Source organism: Zootoca vivipara, chromosome 6 (genome assembly GCF_963506605.1).
Source record: "Zootoca vivipara chromosome 6, rZooViv1.1, whole genome shotgun sequence".
In the NCBI taxonomy this organism is placed as follows: Eukaryota; Metazoa; Chordata; class Lepidosauria; order Squamata; family Lacertidae; genus Zootoca; species Zootoca vivipara.
Genome location: NC_083281.1, coordinates 71236416 through 71262348, shown reverse-complemented (window position 1 = coordinate 71262348; position 25933 = coordinate 71236416). Strand labels below are relative to the sequence as shown.

The following is a 25933-nucleotide window of genomic DNA, read 5'->3' as shown; positions in this document are numbered from 1 at the left end:
CTAAATGTGCACTTATCAAAGCAGTCCTTGATAATGCTGCATGATTACAGGTGATTTACCTGCTGACAACAAAGCAGCAAAACCACAGACAATGTGATGCCAAGGGAAAATACAGCCCATAACTACATTTAGACAGTTATTCTCCATGTAGACTATATTGGTTTCAAATCAATTCCTATTCTCAGATTTCCCAATTAATCATGTTATTTGAAACAAAGACCAACCTTCTCTAGTTTTGATATATGGGCAGCACAATACCGAACTCTAGGAAACCCATCAAACTCAGTGGAACTAAAAATACTAGAACTGTGACTGACTTACAGTATTAGCAAATTAATGAACGTACCCAACAGAGAACCATTAATTTCTAGTGGTCTACTGAGTAGAAATTATATTTTATGTGCTAACTAGTTAGGGTTTGTGATAAGCTACTTGAACTTTATTTGCAAATAAAAAAATATTTGCATGAAATATTTTGTAGGCAAAAAGTAAGAAATCGAAACATAGCTCCCTAAATATAACTGCATCCTGGAAATACATGAAGTCAAAGATAGCTTTAAATGCCAGTAGAGAATGAATTTGGGTGAATCCTAACAATGGCTAAACTCAGCCATGTAATTCAATTGGAATAATAAGCATTCTTAGTTTCCCCATTTTTCTTTCTACTTACACATACTGTACAGTTATAGCTTAAGTACATTGCACAAGGATAACCATGACCTACCAGCTAGAGTTTTCCCATTAAGTTTCCAGTTCTTCTCGTGGAATACACTCTCTTCTGGAACTTCTGTGGCTTTTATTCCCTTTCTCTGTCTAACAGCTGTCATGATGTCAGTAATATTCACACATTATACTTTGCGCTGGTTCCTAAATATACATACATAAAGTAATATGGAAGCAATTAAACATTTAACACTCTATCATTACTAACACCCTTAAAATGTATGCAAAAATATATGGCTATATATTTCACAGATAGCAGAAAATCATCACTTAAATTACCGTCTTGCTATTTTTGCAAAATATCCAAGAATAAATAATCATATTGTTTCAACTTGTCAAAAATAAATTAGCAAAATAAATATTTTATTATCAAATGCAGAGAACCATTTGAGATAACTTGCAGATAACAGTGCAAAGGACATAGAGTAAAACATAGCTCATTTAATTTATTCCCCATTGGAATAGTTTTAAAGTATCATTCAAAAGTATGAATGCTTGCAAATTTCCTAATATTTTAGGGGGCTCCTGATGTGCCTGTCTCTGTAGCAGATAGAAATGTTTTAAAGGCATTTTTTAAGCTCATGAAAATGCAAGTAGTACAGTTTGCGACTTCCATGTGAACAGCTCCAATGTAAATCAGATGAGCAAGCACAAGGAGTCCCATCTCCCCTCAGACTGTACTTGGGTCAGTCATTTTCTCTCAGCCTAATTTAACTTACAAGGGACCCAGGTGGTGCTGTGGGTTAAACCACTGAGCCTAGGGCTTGCTGATCAGAAGGTCAGCGGTTCGAATCCCTGTGACGGGGTGAGCTCCTGTTGCTCGGTCCCAGCTCCTGCCAACCTAGCAGTTTGAAAGCATGTCAAAATGCAAGTAGATAAATAGGAACCGCTACAGCGGGAAGGTAAACGGCGTTTCTGTGTGCTGCTCTGGTTCGCCAGAAGTGGCTTTGTCATGCTGGCCACATGACTTGGAAGCTATACGACGGCTCCCTCCGCCAATAATGCGAGATGAGCGCGCAACCCCAGAGTCGGTCACGACTGGACCTAATGGTCAGGGGTCCCTTTACCTTTAATTTAACTTACAGGGTTGTTGTTGGGCCACCAGACTGTGGAAGTAGAAGAACCACGTTTGCTACCCTGAGCTCCATGGAGGGAGAGTGGATACCGTGTTAGTGGAATAAAAACTTGATATAAGGAGATATCAGTAAAAATAGTGTGCAGGACACCACAGATTTATTGTGGCAGAAACTTTAATGGACTGGAGCCTACTTCATTTGACACAACAAGGCTACAATCCTAGTCATCAGGGGGCAGGAAACATTTGGCCCTCCAGATGATGCTGAACTACATCTCCTATCAACCCCAGCCAGCATCTTAATAGTCAAGGCTGATGGGAGCTGTAATCCAACAACTTCTGGAGAGGCAAAGGTTCATCCTGGAGATGCAAAGGTTCATCAGCCCTGCTATACATGCTTACCTGGGAGTAAATCCCATTGAGTTGTGGGGTGAGCCAGTGGTGCAGCATGCAGAAGATCTCTGGTTCAATCTGCGGCATCTCCAGGTACAGCCAAGAGAGACTCTTTTCTGAAATCCTGGAGAGCCACTGCCAGTCAGTGTACACAATACTGAACTAGATGGACCAACATTATGACTCAGGGAAAGATAGCATGTCCTTTCTAGTTTTGCCAGAAGGGAAACACACACACACACACACACACACACACACACTGAATAAATGTGGGTTTGTTCGCCTGGGTTATCAAATAAACATGACCACCAGACCAAATCATGGGGAAAGGAGAGTGTGGAAATACGGCTATTATCGAATTTTCAAAAAAATGGGTCAACTCCAAAATTCATTACATGAATTATACACACATGTACAGGAACAAGTCCTGTTTAATTCAATGTGACCTGCATGCGAAGCAGATGTCCTTCCATTCACCCAAAGACATACTGTGGTACCTCGGGTTACAAGCACTTCGGGTTACAAACTCCGCTAACCCGAAAGTAGTACCTCGGCTTGAGAACCTTGCCCCAGGATGAGAATGGAAATCGCACGCTGACGGCATGGCAGCAGCAGGAGGCCCCATTAGCGAGAGAGTGTCTCAGTTTAAGAACAGTTTCGAGTTAAGAACAGACCTCCGGAACAAATTAAGTATGTAACCCAAAGTACCACTGTATAGGAACATAGGAAACCGCTTTATGCAGGGTCAGACCAATGCACCATCTACCTCCGTGCAGTCTACACTGACTAGCAGCGGCAGTGTTTCTCTCCCAGGCTTACCTGGAGATGCCACAGGTTGAACCTGGGACCTTAGGAACATCAGAAGCTGCCTTATACAGAGCAAGATCAATGACCCATCTGCTTCAGTGCTATCTACCCTGGCTGGCAGCATCCCTCCAGGATTCTGGGGAGGAACTGGACCTGGGCCTTTCTGTATGCCAAGCAGATGCTTCTCCCCTGAGCTGGGGTAGTGGGACCCCATACCCACTCCCCTCTTGCAAACCAATATCGCCATGCACAGACAGGTGGCATGCTGAAAAGTGTCGGCAGTGCATTATTTTCCCCAAACCCAAACCCTCCATCAAAACAGGCACACGTGCCTGTTTTGTCGGTCTGGGGAGCCTCCATCTCTTATTCGTATTTATTTCGATCCCCGTCTCCACCCCCAACCCCCATTGGCAGGAGCTCCAGGCGGCTTGCAGACAAAACAGAAAGAGCTCAAAGCAATCATAGAGGCGGGGGGGGGGGGGAGGTAGGTAGGGAGAGAGAAGGAAGAAAACCGTTTTAAAAACCACAATTAAACACCGACAGAATTAGAACAATGTATATTTAGGCGTCGTTCCTCTTCTCCCCCGTCCCCCCGCCTTAGGAGGGGCTGAGATTTGTGCCAAGAAACGGCGTCCTTCGGAGGGAGGCGGAGAAGCGGGGAAGGAGGGAGAAACCTCCTCAGGGTGCGCTGGGTGGGCCAGGGGAGGCACCCACGAGGGGATGGGGGGGCGTTGCGGGGCGGCCTAGGCCTCCTCCTCCTCGTCCCCTCAGCCGCCAGCACGGCCTCGTCCTTTTTTTTATTTTTTGGCCTCGCCAAGCGTCTCCCCCCTAGCCCTGAGAGGACCCCTTTTCCTCAACCCAACCCGAAGCCCCTTACCTACTCGGGGGGGGGGGCAAGCAGGCGGTGACGGCCCCGGTGTGTCACGGAGGGAGGAATGGAGCCGCCGCCGCCTCAGCCTCCCTCAGGGACGAAGGCGGGAGAGGGAAAGGGAGGGCGGGAGGCGATGGCGGAGCGAGGCGCCTCCCGCTTGTGAGGTGGGTGGGGGGAGAGGGGCTCTTTGAGGCGGGGAGGTGTGTGGACACAAAAGAGGAGGATGGGGAGATGGGGTGTTTTTTTGGGGGGGGGAGTTTCTAGGGGGAGTGGTTTCCCGACGCCCCCTCCCCTCTGTCCCTCATGATTTCTATTTAAAAACCCACCTTTTCCTCCAAGGAGCTCAAGGTGGCGAACACACACTTCCCCCACCCTCTTGATTTGATCTTCACAACAATCCTGTGAGGTAGGTTGGGCGGAGAGAGGCTATGGCCATAAAGGGCACCTGTCTTTTCGTGGCTTATAACAGTTTAGCTCAGTTGGTAGAGAGCACCTGCTTTGCGTGCAGAAGGTGCCAAGTTCAATCTCTGGCATCTCCACGTAGGGCTGGGGAGAGAGACCCCCTTCTGAAAACCCGGAGAGCTGCTGCCAACCAGGAAACTCACTATGTCCCCTAAAGGGCTGTAGCTCAGTGGTTGAGATTTGCATGTACAAGATCCCAGGTTCAATCCCCAGGGTATCTCCAGGTAGGGCTGGAAAAGACCCTCCTTCTGAAATTCAGAGTGGGATGATGGGAGTTTCAGCCTAACAACATCTGGAGGGCACCACGTGTGCTACCTCTGAACCAAGATGGAAGCTAAAGGAATTTCTGGTTTCACTGGATCGTTTTGGAGACGCTTCCAATTGTTGCAACTCAGAGTAACCAAATGAAACTTTTTACACACGACATGATAAAAGTCTGTAATTTTATCAGGACAAGTTACTTGTTGTTTACTATTGTAACAATTGTTTTCTCAAAATTCATCTTCTGTACCATGAAAATAAATAAAAACAGTACAGTATATTCAGTATTTTAAAAAAGGGGAAAAAAACTGCAGGAATAAACAGGTTATTTTTCTGCCATTTCATTTCAGAGGATGCCTTTCCCACTTTGATTAAATCTATCAGTTCATCCTTTACTGATGCAGTGCAGTCTCCACTGCCATCGTTCTCATATCCTGTTAGACTAATGTTACCAGATTTTCAAATTCCTACTAAATAGATGGATTTTGTCAGGGGATCGATTTGTAAATCTGGGGACTGTCCCCGGGAAATGGGGACGTCTGGTAACCTTATGTTAGACCACTAGGATGTACTGGCATTCCCCTCAGTTTTTAATAATTAAAACTATGTTGCTAGATGGCCATCTCCTTAGCTGACAATGCCACCACCTGAAATTTTAAAGGTGTGGTAATAACCATATAAGCCGCCTTGAGCTTTATGGACAAAAAATGTGGAATATAAACGCAGTAAATGAATACATATTAAAGGCCTTCCATGCCCCGTCTCCATTTGTCTCTAGGGCTCCAGTAGGCAGTGTAATGGAGGACAAACAGCTGTTTTCTTCATGCCCCCATTTTATTTCCTAGGGCTGTGGTTCCCAAACTTCTCCTGCCACGGACCACTTGAAAACTGCTGAGGGCTTGTTGTATAACTTAATGTTTCTGCCTCTTGTAGCAACTGTAATGCATTGTGCTAGAGCTAGACACTATTTTTACTTTTATTGCTTCTTTTAATTCCTATATATTGTTGGTTTATTGTATTACAATTTGGATTCTATAGAATTCAGATTTCAGTGCAATAAAACGAAATGTAAGGAATAAAATAATAAAATAAAAATTAAGTATCTGTACGAACATTTAATGCAATGGATGTGTCTCCCATCTTCAACCACAATGCCACAGACACACCACAGGCCACCTGAATGGACCAGTTTGGGAACACCTGGCAAAACAAAAATATTGAATGACAACCAAGTGTTGTATGAGGTAGGTCTTTGGTCTGATCCAGCAGGGCAGTTCTTAAAGGAGAGAAATGAGCCACACCCATCCAGCACAGTTCATTGCACCCAATACTCTGCTTGAGCAAGTATGGTTCATGAAAATGTTCAAACCTTTGTGACTTGGTATTGTGGGACTACTAGAGCAGAATCAGGCCCACAACATAGTGCAGAACTTCATTGCTAGATATGCTTTAACATTTATTTATATTCTTTACTTACTGGTTTTCTAATACTCTTTTTCTTCAGGGATTAAACTGGTGGCTACCAGGGGATTATCTCAAAGAGGCTTCCTAGCTCTGGAATTTGCTCTCCAAGGAGATTAGACCAGCTCTGTCATGAATAGCTTTGGGATGCCAAGCCAAACTTGTCCCATTCACTCAAGTTTTTTTTTTAATAGTGATTCACTTCAATCATATTTGATGATATTTAACTGCTTGTTTTTGTTTGTAGTGATTTTAATTGAAATTATAAGACACCTTGAAGATAAGATATACTTTTTTTCAAATTAAACAGAATTGCATCACGTTTCTGCCAAATGTTCTGTTTGTGAGAGCTTGTGGCATAGAACACGGAAACGGTGATCAGAAGATCCGTTTCCCTTTGTGTTCTTACTCTCCGTGACCAATCAAGTTTGTCTCAGGAGACTGCCTTACCCAAGAAAGTCCCAAATAAGTGGTAAGGTATGCACAGGCAATAGTAATGTTTTTATAGATATTGCAAAGCTCTGACACATGTAGTAATTGAGGATTTAAAAAAGTTAGCTGAAGAATCCCCTAACATGACAACTATAATTTAGCTCATATTCAACTTTTACATGCCTATCAAACATGAAAGCAAAGTGCTAAATTTGGCTCACTAGAAAAACAGGAAACATATCCCTTTCTCAATTTACAGCTCACAGCTGAGCACAGCTCATTGAACACAGAGAATCCTCAGTAAGCCATCCCTTTGTTGTCCCAGGTAGGCAACACAAACAGGTGGTTTAATTAAGCCTCATACCATCCATGGTCAGTATATGGCTTGGGAGGAATGCAGGTGATACAAAACAGCATTTATATAGCGCTTTGGTGTTCAAGAGTCTAGATAAATATTATCACAGCCATTCTTTAGAACCACCTGCTAAAGTAGGTCACCCCATATTGGGGGTGGGGAGGGGGCTTACGGTAACCTAGATAAGCAATTCAGTTCATGCACTGTTTTGAATTGTAGATTCATAGCTCAGGTATTTATTCAATACTCTACACTGGCTCTTTTAGCATGTTTAGGTATATGTGTGCATTTTTAAACAAATAGAAAGGCTATATTTACAAGCTAACTTTGTGTTCAGTAAAGCATATGCAATCGAGAGCACAATATTGATGTGTTTAACAAAGGAGTTTATTACCAAAATACAATTAGTCAATACATGACAAAACTTCTGTAAAGCAAAATAAATTATTCTAACAATGTACAGTATTTCAGAAGGTAGTCAAAGTTGTACTACAAAGTTTGCTTCCATAGTTTCCAAACGAGACAAACCTAGAGAGAACTTAAGGCATGCAGCTTAATGTGCGGGAAAATATCTTATAAAGTAAGTCATCCTGTCAGTCAGATAATGCAAGATCTACAGTCTTTTACATGTCAGTTTTCTAAAAGTTTTATACTTTGGCTATAAAAAACAGTGCCATAGTATTACAATTCCTTTTTCTTAAAAAAATATATGTACCCATGCCCAGGAATATCAAATGCACATTTCTATTAAATATATTTTAACATTACTTTGAGCACCAACTGTACATTTTCATTTTAAATGATTAAATAAGTGCTTTAAAAATGCAGCAACTAGCTGAATGCCACAATGTTTTTTCAAGCGAAGAACAAGGAATACAGCCTCTATTGGTGAAGCTGTTGAAGCCACGGTTAATTGGAAGCAAGCTCCATTGATTCCAACACCATGTTTCCAAATAAGTTGCTTATGCTACAGTCAAAGGGCTGGTTAAGAGAAATAAAATATAGTCAGATTACAGGGATGGGAAAAAAGAGAAGAGAATCATCCCACCTCATGCCCTGTCTACTAATCTTACCTCTACACCAACCAAAATGCCCATTAGTTGGACACGTGCCAAAGCACATGAAGGCCCAAGCCATGCACAGGTAAACATTTCCTAGAATCATGAAGATCATTATCTGGACCTGCAATCATTTAATTGTGTGTTTGCCGGTCCTATGTAAATATTACTTTTTATGTTTAGATGCCCAGTGGGCCTAAGAGTGGGGTAGCTGTGATCCCATAGGCCTCATGCCCTTCTTCCTACTACTTGCCTGTATCATATGCTAAATTAATCCTAACCAGCCCAAACAAGTGCAGTGCTGATCCATTGAAAGAGTTTTCCCATTGAGCACAACAGGATGAACATTGTAAGGATGTCATCCACAGCACATCTCTGGGAATAATGCAAATGTAATGCAATCTACTCTCAAGCAAGTGTATAATGGAATTGCGGCCAGAAGTATAAATGGAAGCTTTCTGCCCATAACAGAACAGAGCATTGAATCTGGTTCTCCATAAATTAAATGGGGGGAGGGGAAGAAATCAAACACTATAGTTAGCAGTATGCGTTTATCTTTTTAAAATCCTAAAACAGAGGGAAGACATGCTGTATGTCTGAAAAAGTGCTCTAAACAAAAACTCCCTAAATCCAAACAGCTCCAAGATAGGTAACATGATCAATAAACTGGTTTCAGCCTCAAGTCTGCTACATGGCAATTGTGTAAATTTGAAGAGTGAACTGATAGCAACCCATGGGCTTTAAAATGAAAGAAAAAAAAGTGTCAGTATGAAATATGCTTTTCTTGTGCAATTGAAGGCAATATCAAACTTTAACTATTGAGACTAAAGTTAGTTTGCTTAAAAAAATAAAAATAAAATACTTCCCTTTACTATTTAACAGTAATGGAAGATTACATATACAAAATGGTAAGAAAATAACCTGCTGAATACATATGCACCTTGCCTGGCCTCTCCAATTCATTTCAATTGTTCTTCACATATTGTATTCCTGCAAAAAGCTTTACATGCCTAAAAATCAATACTTAACTTCAATAAAAATATAATTAGTTTTATAAGCTCGTGGTTTCACAATTTTCTTGTAGTGTAACAGACAGGCATGACCCATTAAGGAAAAAACAAAACAAAACAAGGTAAAGGTTTGTTACAAAGAGCCTTTGCCATGGTTTTGAAATGAAACATTTAAAATTTGATAATTTTTACTAAGCTTTCAACTAATTGCAGTAAATAGACAGACAGGAGGTGGAATGTTGATACACTTTGTATGATCTCAGCTATTAAATAGTTGCCCAATAATTTCCTGAAACTTCACATCAGAAGTTTCAGGTTGAGGATACAAAACTGATGCAAGGACTGAATACAAAGGTAACAGTAGTAGCCAGAAGTACTTCATCAAGATTTGTGACCAATTGGATTCTGTTCAGTCATAAAGAGCTCATAGCAGGAAGTAAAATATAGCACCTTCTCAATTTCTCCCTGTTTGTTGTATTTCTCAAGAACACAAAACAATCCACATTTTCAATCTCATATTTTAAATAAACTTGTTTGTTGTACAGTGAATTTATGCACTCACTTATTATAAATGCACCTAGTTTAGAAACAAGTAACAGATTGAATTAATAATAGGGATCCTAGTTTGGATTTTCTACAAAATGCCTTGAAATATTTTTGCATTCAACATTTAAAACTTCTTTAAAAACGACACAAAATATTTTCCATTTCTCCAACTTCACAGTTCAGAAATTTTGAGGGGCAAGGGGTGACCCAAACTCAATTAGCACCATGAAAACTGAGCTTTTAATGTATAATAAATACATTTTTAAAAGTTATGCAGCTGTCTGAAAATAATGCACATCTGTGTACAAATCTGCTTATAAGCAATGAACTGCCAGAGTAAAGGGAAATGCAGCAATACGGCAAAAACTGGGAGAGGGCTCCACCCAAATGAAACATAACACTAATTTCAAGAGAAAAATAACATTGGAGGCTGCTGAACTTCCACTGAAGTCAATGGCAGTTAAGCAGCTGAAGCTTGCAACCACAGACAAGAACTCAAGGTATTCTAGAAGGCATGAAAACAGCTCCTTTTGAAAAACAAGTGTGAATGAAGTGCTTTTAGTGGCTATTTTATAACAATGTCACAATGGGATAAGCTAGTAACTTCCATTGAGTTTTCATCAGATTTCTGTGCACTCAAGAAACTGGATTTTGACGTGTTAAATGTTATTTGATAAAGAGGTAAACCTCCCTTAAAGGTTTAGCTAAGACCACTTGTTCCTACCCACTCTGATCCAAGTTATGGCACTTCTAGCATTCTGAAATGCCTGATTATGAGAGAGATATTTAAGTTCTATGAGAAAGTTCTGGTGAACCATTAGGGTCCATCAAGACTTAGTTATACATTCTCAGCATCTCATACTGAAAGAAATAACACAAGCCAAATACTTTGCTACTTGTTAATGATCCCTGTATCAGCAGGAAGATACAGATATTGTTATCTTTTCTAAAAAAGTACAGTCGTACCTCGGGTTACGAACTCAATCCGTTCCGGGTCGCAGTTCGTAACCCGAAAAGGTCGCAAACCGAGCGCCATTTTTGCGCATGCGCAAAGCGTGCGCAACGAAAACACTTCTGGGTTTGCGGAGTTCGTAACCCGAACTGTTCGCAACCCGAGCGGTTCGTAACCCGAGGTATGGTTGTTGTAGTAGTAATTGAGTGAGGAACCATAAGGCTTACAAAGTTACTCAATCTCCCTCTCCCTCTCTGGAAATGCTGCTTCATAAATGTATAGTCAGTCATGTCAGTTTTCAAAAATTTACCTAAAATGAATTTAACCCCCTTTAGATAGTTTCAAGGCAGTAAGATTAAACCCCTTAAGGTAACACATTAGTGTGAAATTCCTATTATATGACTAAGCTTTAGATTAACAATAGACATTGAAAATGGCTCTGTCGGTAGAGGATAATGGTTTCAGCAGACCTTTCCCTAAATGGAGTATTTACTGTTCAGTTACTTCAAGAGCTTGTGAAATAAATCCATTTTCTTGTTGACATAAATAACATTTCGACCGTTGGAAATACTACTGCATTTTTTTTACTTACACTTTTCGCTTCAGCAAGTAGTTCAGGTGATGTAAAGAGAACACAAGAAAACAGCACTTTATGAAACCCTTTAAAGCAACAGCTTCACCTATCTTACACTCTGAGTTGCTGTGTGGTCCTTGTTCAGAATTATGTTTATGATTTCACCTTCATGTTCCTTCATATGGTCCAACAAGTTCTCCTTGTTGGTGGACTCAAATCCACAAATGCAACAGCAGAAGAGCAGGACACAGTATTCTGTGCCAAGGTGAGGCAGACCAGCAATTTTGTCTGAATTGCATGAGGTATTAGTTGTGGAAGCAGGATTCTGATTTTCATCAGAATTCATGGTTTTGTCAGCAGTTTGGTTAGAGGAGTCTGAAAAGGACAAGCCCTCCGAGTTGCTTTTCAAAGGAAATAAACCATTTTCAGCAGTCACTTTCCCAGTCACCTGACCTGGGGACCTAAGAAAGGAAGAAAGCAGTTGACTTTTTAGTATACAAATTCTAAGAAAATGGCAATTCTACCATGCAAAGGTTCCACGCAATACAGGATGTCCAAGGATCTGTTTGCAGGGCTCAATGTATGTACTTGCTTTTGGCATCTCTCACTTTTATGTCCCCTTCACTACAGTGCAGCAAATCTCTAAAATAGCTTATCAAATTTCCCCCAGCTGTAAAGAGAAAGTGGGAGGTTTGGCAACAGAGCTTCCAGCAGGGAAATTACAATGTCCCCCAGACTCCAACAACTTAAGTAACTATATTGCTTAAAGCAACTGACTTGCTATGCAAGTTGTTAAGATAGTGCTCTATGTTACAAGTATAAATAGTGACCCTAAAATGCACACACACCTGCTGCTTTGTGAAATTGCATCATTAATAGCCTTGTTCACTTGTTCATAGTTGTAGTTTTGGTCACTTGCGTGCTTCCACATATGAGACTTGAGAGAAGGGGGATGGCTACACTCGTACCCACAAAGCGAACATCTGAAGGGGGGGAAAAGATTAAGAGAAAGAAGAAGGGGTCAATATGTCTTACCCAAAATGTGGTCAAATTATAAAAGGTCAGCACACCCTTCAATTTCTATCCTAGTTTGGTTTAGCTGTTGCTGCATTTCTATGTGATATTTTAAAGACTTCTACCCCAAAAAGTATACCCAAAGCTATAAAGTAACGTCTATCAAACATGGTGGACTAATACATAGTCTCATTAGGCAATTACAACAGAATTAATAGGTAAAAGCAAGAGGGAGAAATTGCACACGTTGAAGAACATTTCACGTACCAGGACTTTGTGCGCCAAGCACGTATGTAGCACATTTCCCTCACTACTAAGTAACTACAGTCAAATATTCTGAGGGAGACCCCTATGCTTTCCAGAGTTCTGGTACTTCTGGGTTGTTGTTGTTTTTTGTTTTGCAGGTTTCCCACTACCTGGAGCCTCCAGAGTACCAGGCTCTAACAGCAGCAAGATACAAAGGCAGAGATGATCCCTTAACCAAGCAATTTGTGAGAGATCTCTAGCAAATGTTCGGTGATCTTAACTTCAAACTATCTGTATTGACAAGGCCACAGCTGCCACCGGCTTGCCAAGCAGTCAGTTACCTACTTGAACTGCTCCATTAGCTGCACTGCCTGGTGCTCCTGTGGATGGCGCCTCATATGGCACTTCAAGCTATTCATATTTGTTGTGGCAAAGTCGCACATTCGACACCTGAAGGAAAACAAAGAAGCAATTGGTTCCCAGGACCCTCAGCCTCTTGACAAGACCATCTCTGAGGTGGGCGTTGCGGAAGGGCGGACAAGGAGGGAGTTTTGGCTAATGACAGTGGTACCTCGTGTTACGGACGGGATCCGTTCCGGAGGCCCGTCCATAACATGAAACAGCCGTAACTTGAAGCGCCGTTTCTGCGCATGTGCGCGGTGCGATTTAGCGCTTCTGTGCATGCGGCAAAACCCGAAAGTAACCCATTCCGAAAACACGCAACCTGAAGTGGACATAACATGAGGTATGACTGTATAATTCATTCTAGAATCCATTGGTGCGGTAGCCAAGTAAATGGCGGCTGCCTGTTATTCAGATGAAAATGTCATTCATTAAGGGCCTCTGGAGGTGTTAGCTGTCTGCTTTAAACATGAGATTCAATCAATATGGCTCTATCCATCTAAAAGTTCAAAATGGCAAACTTTCAGATGCATCATGCAAATGGTAAGAGTTTCCTGGAAAACTGTGCTGAATTAAAAATAAACATTAAAGACTCGATAAATCTGCTTATTGTTTGTTTTGAATATTTTCTACCTCAACTTTCAGGCCTTTCTAGGCTGCTTAAACGAAACAGGTGGAAAAAGCCACATTCTTCTGGCATAACCTGCCAGCTGTTAGCCCTCCGGTTGATGGGATGTGGCCCAAGCATGCTCCAATTCTGCTGTTGCTTTCTTTAGGAACCTCCTTACCAGTTATTTCAATATGCATTACTTGCAGGTCCTTATTGTAATGATGTCAGTGGATTCTAAAGTGACTGTCAGAGTAAATCATAGCTGCCAAGTTATCCCTTTTTTAAAGGGATTTTCCCTTATGCTGAATAGGCTTCCTCGCGAGAAAAGGGAAAACTTGGCAGCTATGGAGTAAATTGGTAGCAAGTGACACACTCCTTCAAAATTAGGCAATTTCAAATCACCCACTGTGTTCTAACTTTAGAAATGACAGCTGCAAGAAAACACATCAAAATAAATCCAGCTGCGAGTAACAGAAAAACCCAGAGATATGCTCACCTGTATGGCTTATCGGAGTTGTGAATCCGCCTATGATTCCGCACACCAACATACATTGTGCTTGTGTAATCACAAATGTCGCATCTGTAAAGTTTCTGGACTGAAATCCTATCCCCTAAACGACATACAACACAGTTTTTAGAAATCATTTTCCTTAACAGGAAGATATATTGTTTCAGCACAATCTGACCCAGCTTAGGTTCTAACCTCCCAATACTAACAGTTGAGTGGAGTATGGTTCACACATTTGATTGGCTGGCAGCTTTGGTTCTGGAAGGTATTTAATTCAGGATTTTTGGTACATATTTTCTTTTAAAATAATCAGGTCTGGGCCAACCACACAAGTGACCCAAGCAGATACTTAGGGTGGTCTTATTATTAAGGGCGCCCAAGAAAACCTACAATATGAGAGGTCCTTCTCAAGATCCTAGTTGTTGCATCCCAGCATCCTCATTACAGGGGGTCCTGGGAATTGCTCCTGGATCATGCAGTGCTGTGTCTTAGGATGCTAAGTTGCCTTGGACCAGCCTGGTAAACAATTAAGCCATTTCTTATCGAAATTGAATAACAATGAAGGAAATAACATTTGTAGGCAAATAAAAATATATTGCCTAATGATCACTAAAACCACCATATTTTATATGCAATTATGTCACGAAGATTTGTTGTTTTACGAAACACAACTCTGCCTTTTACTACATGCTTTAGAGTCAGGACTATGGGTTTGGGAACTGCTTTTATCCTCAGAAGGGAGGGCAGGTAGTAAAGGAAGGCCAAGCCCTGTGCTGTGTAACAAACTGACTGGTTTCAATCCAACACTAAAAGCAGGTGTTCCTGTAATGCATGTTATTACAATCGCCCTACATTATTAGACATTTAGAATTCAATCATATGCAGAAAGATCCCTTTAACGTTCTAGCACAGCCGCGATGAACAGGGGCGCTGATGATTTCACAAACATGAAACAAATGTTCCCGCTCAGATTAACGCATGCATAAACAGATGCTGTGCCATAAACTTCTTGGGTTTGGGCTGTTTTATAGAGACGACATCTGTTTGACAAGAGGGCTTCCTTCCTGCAATCGTGTCATAATTTGACTGCAAAGAGTTTCCAAACTACTTTAGAAAGCTTAAATTCTCATTTAATGAATGCTATTAAAAGGGGGAACATGTTCAGTCAAGTCATACTTCCAAATCCCAGGTTTTAAAATAAAAACCTGCATTAAGCGTTGAGGCAGGGCTTAGGTGTTTGCTGTTTATTTTGGAGGGGTGCATCATCAAGAAAAATTGGCATCCTTTCCCTCTGATTCAGAGGCTCATCACTAAAAAGGTGTGGACAGTAGCAAAGGGAGGAACAAGCTGCTTTCCATACTGTTTGCCTAGTTTGAAGGCATTACAAAAGTCTTGCCCAATCCTGTGCCCTCCAGATGTTTCAGACTACAGTGCCCATCAGCTCCAGCCAGCATGCCCAATAACAAGGAATGATGGGAGTTGTAGTCCAAAACATCCAGAGGGCTGGAGACTGCAGAAGGCTGTGCTATACTATCAAGTGATTAAAAGCCCTATGTGGCAACTGCTGAAAAGCTTTTTTCTTTGGTGATTCTCCATGAAGCAGGTGCTACCTTTAACAGCCCCTAACCATATCTGTTGCACATATCATTATTTGCATACCAATGCTGCATATTCCTGGCAGTTGCAGTGCTGCCACTCGGGTACTATGGGTGACTGGGAAAATGAACGTAGCATTGGCTTATAACAGTTAAAAGTCACTGCCACAGCCAAGGGATTCTCAAGAACCTCCAGCATGTTGAGCTCAACATTTTGAACCGGCCCAATGCTATCACTAAGCGAGTGAAAAAGACAGACAGTACCGACTCTTTCATCCACTTTGCTACAAGTTATTAGGCTGTCAGATGGCGGCATCGAGTATAGGTCTGGAAGGCTGTGTTGCTCTCTCTCGTGGCTTCGAAGCTGACTCTGCAAAGCAAACAGGAGTACCGTCTTTTAAAAGGGTGCAAATAAGGAGTGGCTGAACCTCCATATTGAACTCTAGTTATTTTCCTGTCAGACGTCGTCTGTGATTACTTATCTGTCAGGCAGCCAAACAAAATGACAATACAAATCAAGAAGATTTTTAAAGAGGAGCTCAAGACACATGATCACTAACCAACTGCATGGGGGTGAGGAGAGAAACAGAGTTTCCGACTCAAGCAGGGATAATGGGAAAGCAGACTTTTCAGTTGCCCAAATCTGAGTGAGCTCCGTAGGTTTAGAAGAGCATCACAAAGTAGAATTATCATTACCTGGTCTAATAAATAGGTAACAAGGTTCCACCCACCCACCAAGAGCTGCAGGAAGGCCCTGGTTTGTACCCCTACATGGTAGAATAGTCATGCACTCTAACTTTTCATTATTAGGCTTTAACTTGGTGATATAACTTGGGCTTTTTTTGGGAATTTTTCTATTTACCTATATAGTTTGTTGTATAGCACTTAAGCTGCTTTAAGAAAAATGGCATGTAACAATCAGAATTGTTATGTTCCTCTTCAGACAAAGGAATTTTTAAGATACTCAAGTGTTAAAGGATATGTCCCTTGGTTTTTTAAAAAAGGGGGAGGCTTAATGCTATGGTTTTGGTTTTCCAAAATTGCTGCATCTATTGGCTGGGTTCAGAGTTCTACCTGCCTTATTACTACAGGCTTAACTGCAACTTTGAAGAAGCTGAAATAAAGTTCTCACCCTGATGCTTCCTTGACCCACTTCTGAACTGACTTGCAGGTTTTGACAAACAACCCAGTCGTTGATTCCAAGGCCATTACTCAGGCACTGAGCAGCACCAGACACTCCAGTTCTAGCAATCTCAATGGGACCTTTCTAGCAACCAACCACCATCGACTGTTTGCAATTGACTGCCCCAGTTAAGCCTGTCATGACAAGCTGCAACTTCTCTGGCTCACATAGTTCAGGGAAATCGAGAAACAGTAAAAAAAAAACGGCAAACACTAAAGTATAAACACATCACCTTATAATGAAAGGATTCTTCGCACTGTTTGCACTGGTACATTCGGGTTTTGCAGTGGTTGATCATATGGTTTTCCAAATCCTTACTGTTTTCTGCTATGTGCTCGCAGATAGGACATTGATAGGGCTGCCTCTGGCGATGCACCCGCAAGTGTTGCTTGATGTACCCCTTGTTGCCACTACTGTAGTGGCACAGGCGGCACCGGAAGGGGCGATCCACATTGGGGATGTATTCCACCAGGTTGCTCCCCAGCACGTTGGCATCGGCTGCAGGTTGGCACTGCACATTGTCTTGCAACTCCTTCAGAATGTCGTCGTCGGAAGCGTTCTGGTCCGTCCTCTCCTTCAGCTTTTCAATGACGGTGAGCAGGGACATGCTGATGCCCATTTTAATGGGACCTTCAGCCAGCTCTGGCTTATCCTTCTGTATTTCCATGAAAGCACAGTCCGTTTGGTTCAGGCCTGCCAATTCCTCTGTTTTAAGGGAGGTCACCAGCTTAGAATGGGCGACGTAGCTGTTGTCAGCTGGCCTCTGCCCAGCCTCTGAACCTATAGAATTCACCTCGGCAAAAGCTCTGAGGCTTGAGCGGGTTAGCTCTGCAGCTCTGATGGGCATCGTGACGAGCGCTTCGGCAGCCAGGGAGTGCAGCCTCAAGGACTCTGAATTTGTTCTTCTTCTGGTGGGAGGTGCGTTTTCATCTGCTGCTTTGGCTCTACCAGGGTTTAAATCGCCCTCTTTCTTCTCTGCACTGCTCCATCCGATTATGACTTCTTCGAGTTCCACGGAGCTTTTGTCCATATGATAAACGTCCCCATCGCGTGCCACACGAGCCTGCTCAGAGATTATTTTCTTCTCAGCTTCAATGTCGGTGTCCATAGAGTAAGGCTTCTGCACAACAGGCTCTTCGGCACTTGGCAAACGTTCAACTATGACGTTAACGTGGCCTTTTTTATTTGGGCTGCAGCTAATGATTTTTTGGGCGGAGGAAAGCAAGCTGTCCGTCATCAAGTTGTCTTGCTCCAGATCGGTATCTGACAGAGTCTCTTCTGCTACTTTGCCTGTGGGCGAGAGAGTAGCCGACTGACTTAGGAGCGCCTCCTCTTTCGCAGGCTCTTCTGCCGAGGTTTTGTACACCATTTGCTCAGAGCTACAAATGTGGAGTTGAACAGCCTGGTCACCAGGGAGACCAGGGAGACCCAGTTCGTTATTATCTAGCGCGAGGACAACGGCATCTACGTTGCGAGGAACACCCGATATAGCAGGGTCCGGCAATGTAGCTTGTTCATTTTCTTCCTCAAATATGGGGTATGAGCAGTCAACTTCGCCTGCATGCTTCCAGGCATGCGTTTTCAACATTCTTTGCTGACCACAAGTATAGCTGCAAATTAAGCATCGATACATGCCGTACTGCTCGTAAGTATACCATTTTTGCCTCCCCTTCTCCGTTGGACAGGGAGACTGAAGCTGTGCTGTCTGATCAGCGCCGGCATTGACAAAACCTTCCACTGGACCATGCAAAGTGGTACTAGGAAAACTTGCACATTGCTGCTGCTCCTTTGAAAGAGTGTGTGCTTTGCTGCTGTTCTCTGGGTGATGCCTCACATGAGCTTCAAACTCTTCTAGGCTTCTCATGGCAAAATTGCACACTGAGCACATAAGTATTACTTCGTTCTGCTGGCCATGTTGTTTCACGTGTTCTTTTAACAGAGGGAGAGAGGGAGACAGAGATTTACAGAGACTGCACTGGTAGCAAACCACCTTTCTTTTATTCTGCGGAGGACAGTCTGTCACATAATAATCTTCTATATTTATTGTGCCCAGGGCAGGCAGTTCAATGGTTTTACCTGGGATCTCTGGGAGGTTTTGTGAGTCAAGTGACAGCAGGGACACATCGGGATGCAAGCGCTTTTTCCCTATTAAAAGGCATTTTTGTGACTTCTCACTCTCAACGATCTTGCTTAGCTTTTGGATGACCTGGATTAGTGGGTCAGGGTTACACTTTCTCTGGTCTTCACCACTTTCTGAAGTTGGGCTTACAACTGCTTCGGAGATCAGTACAGCTTCCGGTTCCCCAATGTTTGAGACTACTGCTGTAATACTGTTGCCTTCTTCCATAATATCTGAAACTTGAAACGTACATTGCTGTGTTACAAAACATCAAGCTTACGGAACACAATGGCATAAATGTTGCAGTCAATCAGTTCATGCACCTTAAACAGATGCACAAGTCATCCAGCCCCTTTTAAAAACTGCTTTACATCTTAACACATAAGTGATATTCCATACAAAGTATGGACCTCCAACTGTTCAATGTAGTTGTTCAGGAGGAAAAGGGACCTGAGCTTATCCTCCTCCTTGCCAACCTCACCATTTGTCTCAGCTGTGCTTGCACTCTATTAGCAGAGGCGATTAGGGATGAAGTCATCCCTGTGCACCAATGCAGAGTTTCCTTGATCTGAACATCTGTCTGTTGATCTCTTGCAAGTGCCCTGGGAGTTTCAGCTCCATAGCTAATTGAAAACGTTCATGGCAGTAAACTGTGAAAAGAGAATGTTAATTTGAGACAGGATGAAGTTATTAAGCACTTGAACGCTAAAGAATGAGCACCCTTGAGCAGAAGATGGTCTAAAGATCAGTACAAATGACTAACATCAATCAAATCTGCAAGAATACCACATATGCCATTCCTCCATTTTAACTATGACATTTTCAAACAGTTTTAAGGTGAAAGTATCGCCAAACAATACCACGCAAGCTTGCTATGTGATTTAGTAAGCAAAACTGATCAGAAACATGACTGCCAGACTGAAAAATTCTGACTATTCCAGACTGAGCTGGATAAAATTTGGTGAGTACTTAACACTTTGAAAAGTCTGTAAGCAATTCAATTGGCAGGGAATGCTTTTCATTTGCAGAATGATTTACTACATGTACTATGCTATGAAACAAGCTCAAATGATTCCCCACCACCAATGGTGTGAAAACTAAAGAAATTTCTTCAGTTATGTATGCCTTGGCTTAGTCAAAATCACAATGACAACAGAATAGCAACCTGGGAATAATGTGACATTAAACTGTCAGATCTTTCCTTAATATTCTGGCAGATTAAAAATGACAAACATTTGGATCTATAAAGGAAGCGAAAGCAGTAGGATTCTTTTAAAAATAAAACACCTTAGCAGAAGGAACATTTCCATAATGAAATCAACAAGTACTTCACTGATCAAATATCCTATCCTGTGTTTGAGGAGTGTTCAAGCTTCAGTATCTGCATCCTAGTTTAAGGTGTTTTTTGGCACATGATGAAGCAGAGCTTTGCCAATGACAGCTCAAAAGGTAACTAATTGTAATCGTGCACATACTCACCAGACAAGAAATCCATTGAACTCATTGGGACTTACTTCAGAGTAAATTGCAATCCTTTACCCACTTACCTGGAACCAAGCCATATTGAACTCAGTGGGATTTAATTCAGAGTAGACCTATACAGGCTGTAGTGCAACACAACAGTTTGGTCTAAGAATGTTGCATTTTCTTGCAGAGAATAATCAAGATAATCCATTCTTTGGTGAATGTTTTCACCAAAATGAAAAAGAGATGATAAGATCAATGCTGATGATCTCATTTGGAGTAAATTCAGAAACTGCAGCTGGTGCAGAATTCAGTGGCCAGGTTGCTCACTACAGCAAGACAGTTTGAGCATATAACAACAATCCTGGCCAAACTGCATTGGCTGCTAATTAGTTTCTGTACCCAATTCAAAGGGTTGTTTTCGACTCATAAAGCCTTATGCAGCTCAGGACCACAATACTCAAGGATCACCTCTTCCCATATGAACCAACTCAGGCCCTGCAATCATCATCTGAGGTCCTTCCACGTGTGCACCTTTCTTGTGAGGTTTGGAGGGTGGCAACATGAGAACAGGCCCTTTCAGTGGTGGCTCCCCACTTGTGGAATGTTCTCCACAGGGAAGATCACCTGGCACCATTATTACATAGCTTTAGGTGCCATGCAAAAACGTTTCTTTTTTACCAGGGATTTGGCACTTAATTATCAATGGCCTCTTTGAGTGGGCGGGATGTTCCAATCCTGCCTTATAAGAAGAGGATTTTCTTTTACATTTTCCTATGTTTTGTTTTATGATGGTTTCAATGTATATGTGTTTGATTATTTATTGTAAGTCACTTTGAGTTGCTTTGGCAACAAATCAATCAAGTTTTAATCATAATCAGAAGTGTAGCTCTTTTGCTATTTTCTATGCTCAATGGCTTTTAAAAAAAATCAGGTAAGCCAACCAAGGCGAGTGGCAGACTGGGGGTTGAAGAAGAGGGGATCTGATTAAATCCTTCTTCCCGAGTCATTCCGAATCAGACCTCTCCAGAACTGGTTTTTTGCACAAGAGACAACAAAAAATACTAGGGCCTTATATCCTTTACATCAGCAGAGGAAAACAGTGGGTGGGAGAGGAGGTAGCTGGAATTTTGGATAAATGGCTGAGAAATAAGGAATTAAAGAGCCCCGCTTCCCAATCATCTGATGATCCCAAATCTCCCTGTAGACAACACAGGGCAAGGTGAACCCGAAGTCTGACTTCACCAAAGGTAAATTCACATTACACTATACCTGCAGCCACCAGACCAGAGTTTCCTCATCCCGTCATAACTGCAAGAACATCCTAACAGGAAAATCCTGCAAGTAAAAGCAGCTATAGCAACAAATTAAAGAGCATTACTTCTAGATAAAGTAGTATTCAAAATGTAACCAGGCACTCTTTTTTAATGCTTAAAACTAAAAGAAACCTATACTGTTTTTGGTGGGTTTTTTTGACACTATGCCTTGTAGGAGTCTTTCACTTTTCACAAAACAAACAAACTTTTAGTTTAACCTATAAAAGCATGCTATTGACACTGCAGTCAAAAGGGTTGGGACTGATAAGAAAGTGTTAGCTTGTTGCAACCTCCAGCCAAGAGAAGTTTTAACCAGGTTCCCTCTGCATCACTTCTGAAAGCAGAACACCAGATATGGGGTTTCCAGTTCTATTAGCATTCTATAGCTTCTTGAGTTACATAAAACACAATCCTGTGCATGTGACAATTTGCCTGAGACTAACAGTGAAGTATTTTTTACCATTAAGGAGCACAAGTGAAATGTAGGGTTCAGCACACTAGTTTTGTGGAGATTGGAAAACTGGTAGGAAAGCAGAATCATAACCTGAGCTTGAGGGCTCATTAGGGCTGAGATTCTAAGTGGGGTGGGTGTGGGAAATAAGTAGACTGAAGTTGGAGAATTATAGGAAAGGAAGACAAATACAATCTTCATGTCAAGACACTTTGAAACAATGGTTCTGTAGAAATATGTGCATGCACATTCTGAAGGGCTGGCACTCTTTTTAGACATACAACCCAGCTTTAGCTTAATTTTTTAGTTATCGTTTTATAGATTAGAAATGTTTTGTTGATGATCTGCATAATATTGCTTATGCCATAACTATGATGCTGAGATTATGTTTTCAGTTTCTGGTTTGTTAATAGCGTTTTATAGACGGCAATTGTTTTACTGATTATTTGCCAATTCTGAAATATGACTTATGCTATATCTGTGATATTTTATTATGTTATTATCTTTAAGCTGCTTTGAGATTCATTTGAATGGACAGTGGCATAGAAATCAAATCAAATCAGCCCTTTAGCCAAAAAAATGCATTTGAGGAGCACCTCCTTGGTGTTTAAAGCCATACTTTTGCATACTGTACAGTATTGGTAGTACTGCAGCTGTGACCTACCTTAGATCAGCTTGTGAGCAAGCAGTGGGCCCCAACCTATAAGCCAAGGACTGATACTCTAAAGGGAGAATGATGGGAATAGATCAATGGTATGACTATAGGACTGCAATTGGGACTATGGAGTTCCAATATTCCAATTTGGCCACTGGGCAATCTTGAGCTATGTTCCCTCCATTGCAACCTGTTGCGAGAATCTGATTTAGGACTGCAAAACACTACAGAAATTATAGTCCATAGCTAACAATTAAAGATGAAGCGTTAAAGCTTTAAAGATGAAGGAACTCAGCAGAGCCTTATTGTCTTTCAACTCATTGGCTGAAAGGAAGTTTGAGAATAATAACTGTGTTTATAGACAACTGCATCAAAAGGGTGGATCAGAAAGAGAGAGAGTGAAACACCTTTCATTTTGGGGTGGCTAATGGGGCAATTGGGGTGGGGGGCTATACCACTGCTAAGAAAGGATGTGTGTAGAAATGTTAGACTGAGCCTGCCCATTTGTTTGTAAAACTATATAAAGAACACACGCATCAATGCACCAGAAATGAATCACCAAAAGAATGGCACAGGGAACTTTGTATGTGTGTGTGTGTGTGTATGGCAATATCCCCAGTTGGCGCCAAGAGAAGAGGAAGGCCAATATAAATCAATAAAGTAGGTAGGTGCACAGACCGTTATGCGTAAGGAAGGAGGGAGCCAAACCCCAACTCCGAAAGTGACGGCGGAAAATCCCCAAAACGTCGTGCTGCCCTTAACTCCTTTAACGCCTGCATATCCACCCCTCACACACACACACCCCGTTTTGAGTGTGTGTGGTAAGGCAGCTCTATCTCACCGGGATCGAGAGGAGATGCTCCACGCCTCTGACAGGTGCCGGGAGCTGAGCACCACGAGTCTCACACCCAACAAACCTGCCACCCTCTCCCCCTCCTCTCGGATGCCTGCTGAGAGAAAAGGCTGGGGAAGGGAGACCCCCAACCCCTTTCCCGGTCGCTCACAGGGATGCTTTCCCCTCCTCCCCATACACGCCCCCTCGAAAAACGCGCTCCCCGCCCCCCCTTCGCACCCACCTTCCCAGGAGAGCCTCAATTAGCTCCGCTTTTCCTTTTTTTCCTCCCTCCCGCTGCTGCTGCCTCTGCAGGGAGCACCGCTTTAAAATGGCGACGATGGGAAAGGGATCACGTGGCCCGAGAGGCCCGGTCAGGTGACCAGAGAGGGAAAGTTTCACCTCCTCCGCCTGCGCTGGCCCGCCCACCTGTTGTCATGGAGACCAAGCATAACGGGCTTCTGGCGCGCAGGTGCCTCGCTCTGGGCCCAAAGCATAGCTGCCAAGTTCTCCCTTTTTTAAGGGAAATTCCCTTATGCTGAATAGGCTTCCTCGCGAGAAAAGGGAAAACTTAACAGCTATGGCCCAAAGACGAGCACGCCTCGGCCGCTGATGCGGCTTCCACTAGTAGCTGGTGCCTTTCCCGGTCCCCCGCCACCCATAAAGCGCTCTCTCTCGCTCTCGTGTGCTCGCTCTCGACCATGCAGTCAGAAAAAATGTGTGCGTGTGCATATGGTGTCTATTCAAACAATAAACATATAATAAAGTATCTATGCACACAGAATATGCAAATGTATACAAAGCATCTATGCAGAAAACGTAGAACGTGTTTATGCAAAGAGAATATTATATCACCTACCCTCTAACAATGTCCCTCTCTTCTGAGGAGGGTGTCTATGCAAAGAGAATGGAAAAAGCTGAATGGTCCTCTTGGTGATGCATGCAGATTCAACCTGCTTAGAGGTAAACTTCCTTAGGTGGGATTTGCGCCTGGAAAAATGAAGCCTTAGAACTGCAGCCGTGTTGGGTGACCCAATAGCCCGATGAAGCAAATGTTTTGCGCACCAGCCAGGGAAATTATTTTTGATGCCCCCCCTCCCCCAAAGCATCAACGTTGTCATCAGAACTTTGTTAGGCTTCCTTACACTATATTCTTCCCCCATTGTGCTTCTTTCTGCCAGCCAAAAGATCACACATTTCTGGATTGTCACTGGATCTGCAAGTCCTGCTCATGGGCGTAGGCAGGGGGGGCAGGAGGGGGCAGTTGCCCCCCCAAAGCAAAAAATCAATGTATTTTACAGACCATAACCAGCACTTCCCCCCTCCAAAAACTGAAGTGGAAAGGGCTTTGCTTTAGCTAGAACAGCTCAGTCTCCGCTTGCTGGGGGGTGGGTGGGACACAGCTGTAACAAAAACACATCAAATAAATAAAGCAAAGTGGCTACCGGTAGTTAAGCAGTTAAGACAATGGAGCAGATATCCCCTTTCAGGCAAGATTTGATGGCTCACCACTTCACCCTATTGTTCTTCAGTGGGAGTTGTTAATGAGCATTCAGGGATTGCATTAAGAGTTCTATTGGCGATTTAATGAGGGTGCATTGACTGAGGTGGCTCTGCAAGGCTAAAAGGAAGTGAATAAGAAAAGGGGGGGCTGTAGCTTTGATAGAAACAGTGATGTTTATAAAAAGCAGTGGTGTTCCAGTCTGCCCCTCCTCCTGCATCTGTAGACTGTAAATCAGGGGTGGCCACCTCCCAAGAGACTCTGATCTACTCACAGAGTTAAAAACTGGGAGTGATCTACCCCCTTTTGGGGGGTTCAGGTCAAAGCTGTTGAGTTTTTTTAAGGAAGGGGAGCCCTGTTTTTTTGGGTTTAGGTCAAACTTGTTGAGCTTCTTTTAGGAGGGAGGGAGGCCCATTTTTGTTTAGGGCTTCAGGTCATAGTTCAGCTCTTTTTAGGGAGGCGGAAAATTTTGGGTGAGCTTTTTTTAGGGGTGCCAGTGAGCCCCGCCCCTGAATGACCATTGCTTCCCCGCCCCCCTAGTTTTGATCCTGGCTACGCCCCTGGTCTTGCTGGCATGGAAAACAGGTGCCAGACTTGAGATTCGTGTGCCAGGCTCTGTTCAAATTAAAGGCTGGTTGCCATGAATCCTCGCTGACTCCTACAACCACAGTAGGGACAAAGGAGGCAGGATGGCAGTTTCCTTCTAATGTAATTGTGTGGGTGACATTGAGCCATAATCCAAATGTCCAAATCCTCAGAGCTCTCCGTCTGTGTTTTGAGCACCATGCGCTCAACAGCTGCAGCCACATCATGGCGGCATGCCATATAATACGCTGTGCAGCAAATTTATGATTGTTGGGGCCCCAATTAGGTGTTACATTTATAATAAAGTGCCTGTTATAAAGTGTTTGAAGGAATTCCGGTGTGCTCCCCATTCGCAAGTACAGAAAATGCATTGGGCTAGGTAAATTTATGACCCCAAAGCACATATAAAATATAATACATCCTTTAATCTTATGTTTGAGGAACTCACTGCTACTTAACTCATTAATAACAT

General features: G+C 42.6%; 2 protein-coding genes across 11 annotated transcripts in view; both read right to left on the bottom strand.

The window, feature by feature from the left end:
* DPY19L3 (dpy-19 like C-mannosyltransferase 3) overlaps nt 1-3976 on the bottom strand; it is a 47307-nt gene extending 43331 nt beyond the window's left edge. For 3 of the 5 annotated variants that reach the window (XM_035119289.2, XM_035119293.2, XM_035119292.2), the window contains exons 1-2: nt 3876-3976; nt 725-867 (exon numbers count right to left, since the gene is read on the bottom strand). In XM_035119289.2, coding sequence (XP_034975180.2) covers nt 725-827 — 103 coding nt within the window. In that variant the 5' untranslated portion in view covers nt 828-867; nt 3876-3976. Of the gene's footprint in view, nt 1-724; nt 868-2200; nt 3846-3875 lie in introns of those variants that run through there. The other 2 variants (XM_035119290.2, XM_035119291.2) reach the window with 2 other exon arrangements.
* Nucleotides 3977-5533: 1557 nt separating this feature from the next.
* ZNF507 (zinc finger protein 507) lies at nt 5534-23725 on the bottom strand. Of its 6 annotated transcripts, none has more exons than XM_035119763.2 (7): nt 18615-23591; nt 16771-18467; nt 15620-15725; nt 13749-13863; nt 12586-12690; nt 11829-11963; nt 5534-11441 (listed from the first exon to the last, which is right to left on the bottom strand). In XM_035119763.2, exons 1-7 carry the CDS (start codon nt 18883-18885, stop codon nt 11087-11089), a joined length of 2784 nt encoding a protein of 927 aa, XP_034975654.1. In that variant the 5' UTR covers nt 18886-23591; the 3' UTR covers nt 5534-11086. The 6 variants fall into 6 exon arrangements, with proteins under 6 accessions (XP_034975654.1, XP_034975653.1, XP_034975649.1 ...); XM_035119758.2 differs by adding an exon at nt 23620-23725 and having other exon boundaries at nt 5535-11441; nt 16771-19307; XM_035119761.2 differs by adding an exon at nt 23620-23708 and having other exon boundaries at nt 5535-11441; nt 16771-18896.
* Between the last annotated feature and the right edge of the window lie 2208 nt (nt 23726-25933).

Bases quoted from the DNA above. Each gene is read 5' to 3' on its own strand.
- ZNF507 (XM_035119758.2), bottom strand. From the start codon at position 18,885: ATGGAAGAAGGCAACAGTATTACAGCAGTAGTCTCAAACATTGGGGAA. The intron at 15,726-16,770 runs GTGATGTGTTTA...TTTGCTTTGCAG, and splicing joins AAGAATCCTTTCATTATAAG to AGTCAGCTTCGAAGCCACGA. The intron at 11,964-12,585 runs GTAGGTAACTGA...CCCCCCCTTCAG, and splicing joins CAGCTAATGGAGCAGTTCAA to ATGTTCGCTTTGTGGGTACG.